Here is a 13565-nt window from a genome sequence, read left to right as displayed (position 1 = left end):
ATTATCAATCATTACCCTGCTCCCAGCCCAGCTGCTGGCTGCTGATATCGTGTCAAACAAGGAAATAAAAGCCTCTGGATGACACCAGGTAACTTAGGGAGGGGGAAAATGTTCCTTGTAGACACAACAGCTCCTTGGGTTCCTGCCTGCTTGTCTGCTTTGTAAAGATAAGGCTTTAAGAAAGTCACCAGTGAGGCTTGTGATTCCTCTGTGAGTCGCTGGTGGTTTGTTTTGCTCAAGGAAAAAGGGGGAAAAAAATAAATATTAGCTGGGAAGGGGAGGGATGACTTTACAGAGCAAAGTCTGGCTGAGTCAGCTCCTGCAGAACAGGCTTGCTCCCATCCTGCTGCAAAGGGCAGCTTCTGGGTGGGGTGGGGGCAGCCAGAGTGATGTTCCTAAGGGATGGGTGCCCAGGGAAAAGTGAGGAGGGGGAGCTTGGGCTTCCCAGGACAGTTCTCCTCTTCCCAGTAGCATCCCAGTCTTTCCCCAGTGCTCACTTGTGATCACAAACTGGGGCAGGCTCGAAAAAAGCCCCCTCCTGAGATCAAAAAAAAGTTAAAAAAGAGGGAAAAGGGCTGGAATTCTTACCCTGGGCTCCCACTGGGTCTTTGCAGGTTGTTTTTCCCCCTCCTAGGAAAACAGCCCCGTCTGTGTTTTAAGATAAACACATTTCCAGCAGCTGGGGAGATGAGGAAGTGTAGAAATCCCCCCCAAAAAACCTCAGCAGCTCAGTTCTCCTCAGCATCCCCTCTAGAATCTGCATGTGGGACCCGACTTAAATACTCCCCCTCCAGCCCCCACCATTTCTTTTTTCAGTGCCCTCAAAAGCATTTTCATCTCCTGGGGTTTGAAAAACCCAAGTGGTTGCAGGGGGATAATCCTGGGGTGTATCCCCAGGGACAGGAGCTGTAGGGACTTTGGTTGGGACTTGCCCTCAGGGTTGGCAGGTGGTTTGTTGCTGGTGCTGGGATCATCCATCTCCTGTTGGCTGAAGTATTGACTGAGCTGGCTGATAAAATGCCTCTTGCCTTTCAGCAACCAGCACAAATCCATCAACACCCTTGAGCCACCCTGCCCGGAGCACCCGGGGTTGTGCAGCACCCACTGCCCTGAGCACCCACCCCGAGCCACGGAGCCCCCATCACCTCAACCATCAGCACTGGGGAAGGCTGAGAAGTCCCTACCTGAGGATGGATGGGTGAGCCCTTCCGTGGTGTGTTCAGCCAAGCTTTAGCAGCTTAGCTCACCCAGTGTCACACAGAGGGGACATCAAGGGTCTCCCCACCCAGGACAGCATCTTTGCCCACCAGCTTCCTCATCACCAGGGTGAAAAGATAACTCAATAAAAAAAAAAAGGGGAAGTAAATTGCTGAGGCCTTAATCTCCTCGGGAAGTGAGATGGACATAAAGATCACCTGGGGGTCACATTAGCTGATTTAAGGACCCCTTTTAGTAATTGGCTTAAGCCAACCCAGGGATTCCAAGCTGGGGAGAAGTTCCTCCAAGCTGGGGAAGAGTTCCTCCAAGCTGGGGGAACCTGCTCTTCCCTGACACACGCTGAGCCCTGTCTGTGGGTGCTTGGGCACCCATGGGTGTCCAGCTGGCTGGCAAACCACCCCGCAGCATCCTCACCCCAACCCTGCAGCTGCTCCTGCCTGCATCCCGGGTTCTGGCAGCCTCGGGAAGAGGAGCAAGTTGCCCTGGGTACCAAACTCAAACCACCTGGCTGGTGGTGGGGGAGCCGGAGCTGGAGGAGAAGATCTGCGGGCCCGGCGGGGCTGACGCTAGATGGGGCTGGAGCCGCACACGGGGGAGCGGGGAGAGGCTGCCTCGCCGGGCCCGGCATCCTCCCTGCCAGCCTCCTGCGCCTCTGCAGCCCCCCTGCAGCCCCCCCACTCCCACAGCCCCTCACCCCTGCAGCCCCTTCACCCCCTGCATCCCCGTGTCCCCCTTCACCCCCTGCATCCCCGTGTCCCCCTGCAGCCCCTGGATCCCTCTCACCCCTGCAGCCCCCCCACTCCCACAGCCCCTCACCCCTGCAGCCCCTCACCCCTGCAGCCCCTTCACCCCCTGCATCCCCGTGTCCCCCTGCAGCCCCTGGATCCCTCTCACCCCTGCATCCCCTCACTCCAGCAGTCCCTCACCCCCAGCAGTCTCCTCACCCTTGTATCCCCTTCACCCCCTGCAGCCCCACGACCCCTACAGCCCCTTCACTCCCTGCAACCCCTCGACCCCCCGCATCCTCCTGCATCCCCATGACCCCTGCAGCCCCCTCACCCCCTGCAGCCCCCTGACCACTGCATCCCCTTCAATCACTGCATCCCCCTCACCCCTGTAGCCCCTCACCCCTACAGCCCCCTGACCCCCTGCATCCCCATGACCCCTGAAGCCCCCTCACCCCCTGCAGCCCCCTGACCACTGCATCCCCTTCACTCACTGCATCCTCCTCACCCCTGCAGCCCTTCACCCCTGCAGCCCCCTCACCCCTGCACCCCCTCACCCATTGCAGCCCCCTCACCCCTGCAACACCTTCACCTCTGCAACACCTTCACCCCCTGTATCCCTCTCACCCCCTGCAGCCCCCTCACCCCTGCAGCCCCTCACCCCTGCAACACCTTCACCCCCTGCCTCCCCTCACCCCTGCAGCCCCCTCACCCCCAGCAGCACCCTCACCCCTGCAACACCTTCACCCCCTGCATCCCTCTCACCCCCAGCAGCCTCCTCACCCCTTGCACCATCCTTTTCCCTTGCAGCACCTTCACCTTTTCCATCCCTTTCTCCCCTCACAGCACCCTCATCTGTCACAGCACCCTCTCCCTGTGCAGCACCCTTGTCCCTTGCAGAACATTCACCCTGTGTAGCATCAGAAAGGGGTCCTGAAGCTGCTGGCAAGCAAGCAACTCCTGCCCCCACCAACCCTGCCTGTGCTGCCAGCCCCGGGGGGTGTCTGGGGGGGACAGGCTGCACGTCTGGGCTCTCTCTTTAGGTGATGAAGCTGAGGGGACCCGTTCAGTGCTGGGAACAAAACGCCAGCAAGGGGGGGGGGAGGGGGGGAAAGAGAAGAAAAACCAGACATTTACTTGTCCCAGCTCCACAAGAGGCCTCTGGCTTGTAAACCCCCCCCCTGTGTCCACCCGTCAGGGGGGAAAAAGGGGTGATGGAGGAAGGGAAGAAAGGCTTGAAGAAGAAGAAGCAAATGTTTGAAGAGGTTGGAGAAAACGCCCCTCTAATCGTTAAGTGCTGCTCGTAAATTATTCATCGGCTGGTAAGAGAAGCACAAATCCATTCCGGGAGAGGGCAGAGGGTAGGAAAACACGCTTGAGCTGAGCCCAGCACAAACTCCAGCCTAAGGTTGGGAACCTCACCCAGCAGAAACCAACCCCAAAAACCTGTGCGACCCAAGAGAGGGTTGGAATGGCCCAGCACAAACCTCCAGGGAAGCTTTTCTTCCCCCCAAAGGGATGATCCCATCTCTGCTAATATTCCTGATGGCTTTGTTTCCCTTGCTCTCCCCCCCCCCCTTTTTTTTTTTTGGAGCAGGACCTCCAAAAGCCGCAGGGTAGGGATGAGGATCCGGGTTTGATCAACCCGAGGGGAGCAGGGAAGAAGTGACAAGGGCTGTGATCAGGCGAGTAACTCCCACCCCCACCCCCCTCCTTCCCCCAGACCCCGCAGCCGGGATTGGGGGGGGCTGTCATGTCCCAGCCCCCTCCCTCACACACGCTCCATTAGTGAGGGTGTCAGCCCTGATTCCCGGGGCTGCCAGGAGATGGTTTTTCCGAGGCTTTCCGAGCAAATCCCCAGCCATGCCATGCAAGCCGAGTGAAAAGAACTCGTGCTTTCAAGCCTTGGGGGGGAAGCAAGGGAAAGAAAACGGCTGTCGAAGGTTGGGGGGAGAAGGGAGAGTGGAAAATAATCCGCCCAGCGTTTCTTTTGAGTGTCTTTAGCTAGAAAAAGGGCAGGGCAGGGTGTGTCCTGGGTTTGTGTGAACGTTCTGCATCCTCCCCAGCTCCTATTGCCCCTCTCAGGGTTTCAAATGGGATGCTGGAAGCATCCTTGAACCCACTTCCCACCCTCCCTGACTTTATCCCCTGTCAAACGTTCTGGGGGGGGGAAAGGGAGAGTGGAAAATAATCCGACCAGCTTTTCTTTTGAGTGTATTTAGCCAGAAAAAGGGCAGGGCAGGGTGTGTCCTGGGTTTGTGTGAACGTTCTGCATCCTCCCCAGCTCCTATTGCCCCTCTCAGGGTTTCAATTGAACCCACTTCCCACCCTCCCTGACTTTATCCCCTGTCAAAGGTTGGGGGGGGGAAAGGGAGAGTGGAAAATAATCCAACCAGCATCTATTTTGAGTGTCTTTAGCCAGAAAAAGGGCAGGGCAGGGTGTGTCCTGGGTCTGTGTGAACCTTTTGCATCCTCCCCAGCTCCTGTTGCCCCTCTCAGGGTTTCAAATGGGATGCTGGAAACATCCTTGAACCCACTTTCCACCCTCCCCGACTTTATCCCCTGTCAAAGGTAGGGGGGAGGAAAGGGAGAGTGGAAAATAATCTGACCAGCATCTATTTTGAGTGTCTTTAGCCAGAAAAAGGGCAGGGCAGGGTGTGTCCTGGGTTCGTGTGAACCTTTTGCATCCTCCCCAGCTCCTGTTGCCCCTCTCAGGGTTTCAATTGAACCCACTTCCCACCCTCCCCGACTTTATCCCCTGTCAAAGGTTGGGGGGGGGAAAGGGAGAGTGGAAAATAATCCAACCAGCATCTATTTTGAGTGTCTTTAGCCAGAAAAAGGGCAGGGCAGGGTGTGTCCTGGGTCTGTGTGAACCTTTTGCATCCTCCCCAGCTCCTATTGCCCCTCTCAGGGTTTCAAATGGGATGCTGGAAGCATCCTTGAACCCACTTTCCACCCTCCCCGACTTTATCCCCTGTCAAAGGTAGGGGGGAGGAAAGGGAGAGTGGAAAATAATCTGACCAGCATCTATTTTGAGTATCTTTAGCCAGAAAAAGGGCAGGGCAGGGTGTGTCCTGGGTCTGTGTGAACCTTTTGCATCCTCCCCAGCTCCTATTGCCCCTCTCAGGGTTTCAATTGAACCCACTTCCCACCCTCCCCGACTTTATCCCCTGTCAAAGGTTGGGGGGGGGGAAAGGGAGAGTGGAAAATAATCTGACCAGCATCTATTTTGAGTATCTTTAGCCAGGAAAAGGGCAGGGCAGGGTGTGTCCTGGGTCTGTGTGAACCTTTTGCATCCTTCCCAGCTCCTATTGCCCCTCTCAGGGTTTCAATTGAACCCACTTCCCACCCTCCCCGACTTTATCCCCTGTCAAAGGTTGGGGGGGGGGGAAAGGGCAGTGGAAAATAATCCCACCAGCGTTTCTTTTGAGTGTCTTTAGCTAGAAAAAGGGCAGGGCAGGGTGTGTCCTGGGTTTGTGTGAACGTTCTGCATCCTCCCCAGCTCCTATTGCCCCTCTCAGGGTTTCAGTTGAACCCACTTCCCACCCTCCCCGACTTTATCCCCTGTCAAACGTTCTGGGGGGGGGGAAAGGGAGAGTGGAAAATAATCTGACCAGCAATGCTTTTGCGTGTCTTTAGCCAGAAAAAGGGCAGGGCAGGGTGTGTCCTGGGTTTGTGTGAACATTCTGCATCCTCCCCAGCTCCTATTGCCCCTCTCAGGGTTTCAAATGGGATGCTGGAAGCATCCTTGAACCCACTTCCCACCCTCCCTGACTTCATCCACACTGGGATGCTCTAGTGAGGGCACAGAGAACTGGATTTGGGACTGCTCTGGGGTGTAGGCACCAGGGAACAGCAAAACCAGGGCTGCAAGTGCATTGTAGTGGTTCCAGAGCCAGATTCTGCACGGGTCAGAGGGGTGTTGAGGTTGCTCTGGAGCCCTGGGACAACTGAAGGCACCAATTTTGGCCCTTGCATCCTCATTGCACTCAAACTGTGCTGTGGTACGTGTCCCATGACAGGTTTCTATTAGGCTGGGCATAAAGCAGCCCCTATGGAAAGGGAAGCAATAAAGCTCAGTGGATTGGAGGAATTAAAACAGCTGGAGGACAAAAAAAAAAATATAGCTTTTCTGTATTTTTATGGTTTGGGAGGGTTTTTTTTTTATTGCTAATTTTCTTCCTGCTTTGCAGCCTGAATTGCAGGGAGAGGGGCTGGGTTGAAAGTGGGGTTTGAGCAGGAAAATAATGGAGCTTTTTGGGCAGCACTGAGCCCCTCCACCCCTTCCCTCCCAGCTATTTAATAAGCAGAATTGAGGTTTAATGACCTGTTATTTTTAAAGCCAGATGGCTTAAAGTACAGGAAGGTATTAGGGCCATGGAGGCTGGGTTTGAATTCATTCAAGGGCTCCATTTAGCAGTACAAAGGGCTGGAGAAGGAGAACAGCTGCCTTTTTTGTTGTTGTTGTTGTTCCTGGACCCAAAAGGTAGGAGCTGGAGGTGCCTGGGGTCTTCAGCATAATGGGGTGGTAATAGGAGAGAATTTGCTAAATGGATTTGGGATTGAACAGTCAGATCCAAAGTGGGGCATCCAGGCTGCTCCAGTGAGCATCCTGGATGTTCCTTGCTGCAGGCAAGGTGATGGGAAACCAGGGCACCAGGGATGTGGGCACTGATGGAAAGGCTCCCTCTGTGGGCACAGCACAAGAAACCATTGGTATGACCAGGATCTGGTGAAAATCCACCCCTCCCAGCAGTGGAAGAGAGGTTAACATTGGGGTTGGAAGCCATTTTTTGGCCAACATGATGAGGGGTGGGCAGCCTTTGTGGGGGCTTGCAGGGTGATGGGTTGGCACCACCTCTCCTGGCTTCTTATCTGGCAGTAAAACTGGGGGCCCAGGGGCAAAGAGGGGACCACAGGACTGAGCTGCATGTCCCCTGTGTCCCCTTCCACATTCCCAGTATACCAGCAGGAGCAGCAGGATGGGGGAAGAGCTGTGGGTTGGACACTGAGCTTGCCTTTGCAAGGTGCAGGGGCAGAGGAGGGGGATCCCTGGGGTGAACCCACGCTGGACCAAGGCAAGGAGAAGGAGGTTAAGGAGTAGGAGGCAAAAGAGGGAGGAGGTAGAGGCAGATCAACCACACTGGAAATAACTGGTCCGTGCCCAGCCCAGCCCATCTCTCCCCTTCCCTGACAGGCAGGAGGTGGGTACCCGGGTCCTGCAGACACAAAGGGGTGCTCAAAGCCACCACAGCTGCTCCTGGCTTTGCTGCCTGCCAGATAAGGCACCTCAGGCACACGGGCAGCCCTGCCAGACCTGCTGCCAGACCCTCCGCCAGACGCTGCCCGGAGCAGTAATGTCATTTCCCTGCCCCTCATTTCCCTCGCCCAGCTCTGCACTCCCTCCCCCGGCCAGCCTGGCTTTTATAGACTCCCCCCTAATCTGGTTAGAGGGGGAAGTGGGAGCTAATGGGATGAAGGGCAGAGTCCACGCACTCCTGGCTGCTGCCTGCCATGGGCCAGGGTCACAGACAGGGACAAGCTGGAATGTGGGGACCTGCCTCGAGACCCTTCTCTTGAGGCCCCAGCACCCCCTGTTTCACCAGCTGGTACCTTGCCTGGAGAGCTGACCCAGCAGATCCTCACCCTCCCCCAGCACCCCCCCCCCCTCCCACCAATCCCCCCACACACACACCCCCTCCCAACCCCCTCGGGCAGGGTGCACTTCCCAAAAGGCTGGAGGCAGCAAAAGGGCCCTGGCTGGGCACGTCCCTGGGCTTGGCCTCGTTAGTGCAGCTAACGAGGGCACCCAGCAGCCCCCTCCCCTGCGGCTGGGTGGGGGGGGGGGGGGGGGGGGGGGGGGGGGGGGGGGGGAGGGGGGGGGAAGGGATATGACGAGGTGCCCAGAGCCCCTGTGCCCTTCCCCGGCGCTGCCTCATTAACACCATCAGCCTCACTGTCCCCTGGGCCGTCGAGTTGCATTCCTGCCCCCACCTCAGCCCAGATGCTCCTCCAGCATCAAAGCAGGGGGAGATCCAACCCCCCCCCACCCCCCCACCCCCCCCTCAGCCCCCTTCTCCCCCCCCCTCCCCGGGGAAGGACATCATGCAAAATGCAACAGTTTAGGCTTTGCCTGCAATTACAGCATCCAGCTGCTGCTTTATCCTCCCCCCCCCCCCCCCTCACCCCAGCCTTGGCCATCCCATCGTCACCCGGCGGAGAGAGCCCCTCGCCGGAGCCATCGTGCTCTTAATTCAATTAGCCCTGCCCTGAACGATCCCCTGGGATGGCTGGGCGGAAACCAACACGTTCTCCTTAACAAAGGCATTCTTCGCTACAGCTTTTTTTGGTGGTGGTTGGTTTTTCCTGCCTGGCTTTGCTCTCCCCCGGCTGAGGACGCTGCCCCCCTCCCCCCCCCCCCCCCCAAGATGCCTCTTGTCACCCACCGTGCCCTGAGGGTGATGGGTTTAGGTGGGCAAACAAGGGTTCCCTGCCAGCTGGGCCAAAAGCCCTCGGAGGCTTTGCCAGGGCACCAAGAAGGGTGGTCAGTAAGGAAGGCCCCCCCACACACACCAGATCCCCCAGACCCAGCAGCATCTGGGGTATCACAGCTCAGCATCAACCCCTTTTCCCCCCAGCTCCCCCCAAGCCAGCCCAGCACTGGAGCTTCCCTTAAAGAAGCCCAGGCTGGGTTGGGTTGGAAGGGACCTTCAAGATCATCTAGATCCAACCCCCCTGCATGGGCAGGGACACCTCCCACCAGCCCAGGTTGCTCCAAGCCCCATCCAACCTGCCCTTCAACACTGCCAGGGATGGGGCAGCCACAGCTTCCCTGGGCAACCTGGGCCAGGCTCTCCCCACCCTCACACTCCAGAATTCCCTCCTCATGTCTCACCTCAATCTAAATCTCCCCTCCAAGTGATGCTTCACAGGCCTCTCACCCCCTGCAACACCCTTTGGGGATAAAAACCCAATTCCAGTGCTCGTGGAGGACGAACCCACCGAGCCAACCTAAAGTCACGGGTGACACAGCAATTCCCACCTTCCCAACCAACTGCAAACCCATCTCCTTTGCCAGCTTTGATTGCCAGGCTGGCACAGTGACAATCTACACCCCAGCACGGTGACAATTTACGCCAGGCACTGATCTGCTTTGGCTTTTAAACGGCAGCAATTACATAAATTAGGGCTGTTTAAGCAACAAGCCTGTTCATTTATTTATTATTTTTTAGGTTTGTTTTTTTTTTTTTTCCCCTTGCCTGGAAAACCAAGAAGGACCAGCTTCTTTTCTTTCTTCAGAAGCTGTCCCTATGTGCCAGAACTTCCCCAGAGCCCACCTGGGGTGACGTGACCACAGCAAAGTGAGTGGCAGAGGTTTGAAGTTGACCTGGAAACGTCCCAGGGGCTGAACGAACGGGCTGAGCGAGGGGGAGGGAACCCCAAAACACGTGTAAGGCAGGGCAGGTTAACAAACAGGGGTGATGAATCCATCCCTTGGGAATCAAGAGGCCTCTGGGGGTGTGTTTGCCAGCCCTGGCTGGGGGTTCAGCTCTCCCTGGGCACACCCTGCTGCCCTCGCACGTGGCTTTTACCCGTGGCTGTCGCAGGGGCAACCTCCTCTTTCCTGGGGCAAGACACCGAATTTGGGGTGGGCAAGCTGAATGAAGGGAAAGCTGGAGCCCTGCCTTGAGCCACCAGCCCCTCCGGAGGTGGATCAAGTCGGGAGGCAGGTTTTCCTGCAGCAGTTTGGCAGTGACAGCTGATAATTTGCTAGGACGGCAGCGTTTTGCTGAAGTCTTGGATTTCTTTGTCTCCTCGAGATGATCAAAGGCTTTTGTTCTCCTTTGGGCTGGAGAAGGAGAGCGTGGGGGGATGAAGGCAGGGGGGGAGAAAAGCTGGGTGGGGGTAAATCTAGAGGTCTCAGTGCCTTTCCTGGGGGGCTGCAACCCTTGTGGACCTTTCCCTGGGATAACACGACTCCTGTTTGCTCATCCCTGGTGTCGAGGCTCTTAGCTTTTAATTCAGCAGCTGCTCCCAGACCTTTTCCCTGTGGCTACTCCAGGTTTTGAGACCCTGCAGAGCTACTGGGGGACGAGTCCTGTTTCTGAGGAGTCCCTACTCCCTAGAAAACTCTGGCTCTTGAGGACATTTTCCCAGCACAGAGGGTCAATACAACCACCTGAAGCCAAGTTCTGGAGCTTGCAGAGCCCTGGGAGAAGCTGGAGAAATCCCCACAGAGGCAAAGGAGCAGCAGGCATTTACACCCAGCTCCAAGTGTCCTGGGGAGCACAGATGGCCCAGGGTTTATTTAGCTGTTGCTTGTTATAAAAAGCCCAGACAATCTAGGTTATGCATTTCTAGCTCTTCTACATGGAAAAAAAATATCCCAAGAACAGACAGAGGTGCTGGGGCTCTGAGGACAACCCTGGTACAAAGCCTCACTGGGTCAGTACAGATCCTGTATTGACCATCCTTGCCTCTTAGCCCACATTTGGCCCTTTCCTGCTGTCCCAAAGCCCAGCTCAGGACGAATCCATGTGCTGAAGACTTGGAAATCCAGCCTTCAGGCACCACAAGAAGCTCCCAAAGTGGGAGAGCTCCCCTGCCTTCAGGTTTTAGGGTGCTGGGCATCACAGCCAGCCAGCTAGGGCATCTTCCTCAGAAAATCCTGACCTCCAGGCAAGAAACCTGCCCTCAGCCTGCTCAGCAGCAGCTCACTCACTGGTTTGCTTCTCTCCAGGTCCAGCTGCCCAGGGATGAATGAACCAGATGCAGAGCCCAAGGCTGGCTCTGCCTCTCCTGCTTTTCATTTCCACTCCCAGCTCCTACATATATTAAGGAAGGCAGGGCTGGAGGGGGGGGGGGGGGGGGGGGGGGGGGGGGGGGGGGAAGGGAGAGGTTGGGGAAGAGGGGGAAAAAAACCCCCGACCCCAACCCTCCCAGCTCCCAGCTCAAAACAATAATCAGCTAAATGAATTCCGCAGCATTTTCCCGCATGACTGCGAGTGATAATTTAGTGCAGCAGCCAGCTGGAAGCAAAAGGATTAATTCTGCACTTAGTGACACCCATGTGAATAATTCATCACACGCAGACCCCTTTTTGCTGACCCCCCTTGGGCAAGCACTCCAAAGCCTCCCACCAGCAGGGCCCTGGCCCATCACTGCTCCCCCAGGGACAAGGGGGAAGCAGTCGCAGCATCCAGGCCCCAAATTCACTTTATAGAGGGGATTTTTTTTTGGGGGGGGGGCAGGTGGGAGCAGAAGCTGGTGGTTAATGTCATCAGATCCATCAGGTTGGTGGTCACATCCTGGCTTGGTCCCAGAGCCAAGGGCTAGCAGGGTTTCTGTCCTTCCCCGGGATGCAAAGCAGCCCAGTTCCCTCCCTGCTGGGACGTCCCCAGGGAACCCGGATGCTGAAGGATGAAGACAGCTGGACATTTGTCACCGTGGTTAACCAGCCTGGCCTTTCTCCACATGGAGACAGCAAACAGCCTGTTCCAAGCAACCTGCTTGTGCTTTGCCTCCAGCTGGGATTGCCCAGGGATACGAGCAGGTGCCAAAAGCCCCGGGAAAGCGACGGATGCGGGAGGGCGGGAATGATGCTGTGATCCAGAGCTTTGGGACAACAGGTACCAGGGCTAAAAGCCAGATCCAACACAACTGCTCCCTGCCCGAGAGATTTGGAGAGAGGGTGCCAGGCCTAGAGAGCCAACTTCTGCCCCATCTCCAGCCCTCCCTCCCTCGGGATTCGCCGGCCCCGGTGTCTCACCTCTGATGGGAGGAGCTGCAGGCAGAGCCCCACGGTCGGGCTGGCCCCACTGGTGGTTTTCAGGTGGGTGCCCTGGGGAGGGAAAGCAAGGGTCACACAGCATGCCCTGGCTTCAGGGTTTCCTCCAGGTCTCTCGGTGGCTTTGGCATCACCCAGATGCCACCCATAGGCCTGGGGCTGCAGTTCGGAGCAGGGATCCCAGCTTCCCATGGGATGTTTGGGAGCTCTGCACCAGGCTGCCCAGCCAAGAGGGGAGATCCCAGCAGCTGCAGGTGCCATCCCCTAGTGATGCCACGAGGGTGCCAGCCCGTCCAGGCTTCCCCACAGCCCCCAGCTCACCTGCACAGCCAGGCCATCCACCTGCATCCTGCCCTTCCGTGCCACCAGCGCCCGGAAAACACGGCTGGTGAGGGGCAGCACCGAGTATCCCATGGGAATGAGGGTGCCTGCAGCCTCCCATACTGGGGAAGGGATGAGAAGCTGAGGGCACAGCAGCCCAGGCCCTGTCCCCAGCCAAACCCAGGGAGGAGGGAGAACATCCCTGGTGGGGCCCCCAGACTCACTGGCTTTGTGTGGATAATATTCGATCACCAGGGCTGTGTCTTCAGAGAAGATGGTGACCAGGTCTCGGCCTTGGAAGAGGAAAGAAGTGTCCCAGGTTGGCTGCTCTGAGGGCCCAGCTGGTCGGGACATCTTAGGAGACAACAGGAAAATTATCCTTCAGACAGCTTCTCTCTCTAGAGGTAAATAAGCAGGAGGGAGAGGAAAGGCCGGGGGGAGAGAAAAGCACAACCTCTGCAGCTGAATCCCCCTAATCCCAGTTGCTTAAACTGGTTTTCACTGGGGTCTCTGAGCTCAGCTGCTTCTCTCTAGCTAATCCCTGCCCCCCTCTTGGAGCCAGAGGAGGAAAACAGCACATGGGCCAACCACCCTGTGCTTAAAAACCTGGTGGGAAGAGCGTGGAGGGCGAGCTGTGCTGGCTCCAGGGTGAGTGTACCCGGTGGAGGAGGCAGTGAATGGGCTTCCAGAGTCCGTGGGTGCCACAAAACCCTTTCCAAAGCACCAGCTCCCTGTTGCCTGCCAGCAAACAGCACGTTTAGCCCTGGAGGTGTGGTGGGGAAGGGCTTGGGGCCATCCCTGCTGGCAGTTGCTCCCTCCCACCTTCCAAAAGCCCCCCCGCATCACTCCAAAGCTTCCCGGCTGCTCAGCGCCCAGGAATTATCCACAGCAGCTCCTCTTTCCTGCTGCTCCTCCAGCCCTGCTGCTCCTCCAGCCCCTGGACCAGCCTGGTCCAGGGGGGAGGAGATGCCGACCAGTTTGCTGCATCAGCACATTTCTGCTGGGCGGGAGGAGGAGCCAGGGGTGTGTTTGTGTGTGAGTGGATGGTGGGGGGGTTTCTATCTCCGTTCCCCCTGGGGGTGCTAATGGGTAGGAGGCACCTCGGGGAGCCCCAGTGGTGCATTACCCAGCCCTGGGGCTGTTAGCAAGGAGAGGGAGGGCTGGGATGCTCTGGAGCCCTGGGATGCTCTGGAGGCCTGGGATGCTCCAGTGCCCCCAAACCACCTCCCTTCTGGGCTGAACTGGGCAGCTCTGTCAGTGCTGGCTCAGCACCAGGCTGGATCTCTTGGCTGGGAATTTGTCAGGGGCTCCCCAGCATCTGTTGGGATTTTTAGCTGGGATGCAGCTTGTTTGGACTGCAGGGAGCCCAGTCTGTGCTTGTCAATCCCTAGGGAAAACGTGCAGGGAGCAGGGCAGCTCCCAGCAGCCGGATCCAGCTCAGCACCCTCTTCTTGCCCAGTGCTCACTGCCTGCATCCCAGCCTCAGAAAGCCCAAACCAGAGGGCAAAATATCT

The 13565-nt window shown here is 57.3% G+C and overlaps 1 protein-coding gene across 1 annotated transcript in view; it reads right to left on the bottom strand.

Annotated features, from left to right (window-relative positions):
* Nucleotides 1–13565, bottom strand: part of CCDC33 (coiled-coil domain containing 33) — a 43148-nt gene that overhangs the window by 7185 nt on the left and 22398 nt on the right. The window contains exons 10-12 of the mRNA XM_051628520.1: nucleotides 12276–12405; nucleotides 12052–12173; nucleotides 11713–11784 (exon numbers count right to left, since the gene is read on the bottom strand). Of these exons, the coding sequence (XP_051484480.1) occupies nucleotides 11713–11784; nucleotides 12052–12173; nucleotides 12276–12405 (324 nt within the window). The remainder of the gene's footprint in view (nucleotides 1–11712; nucleotides 11785–12051; nucleotides 12174–12275; nucleotides 12406–13565) is intronic.

This window comes from Apus apus, chromosome 10, assembly GCF_020740795.1.
Source record: "Apus apus isolate bApuApu2 chromosome 10, bApuApu2.pri.cur, whole genome shotgun sequence".
Lineage (NCBI taxonomy): Eukaryota > Metazoa > Chordata > Aves > Apodiformes > Apodidae > Apus > Apus apus.
This window is presented reverse-complemented; position numbering and strand designations above follow the sequence as displayed.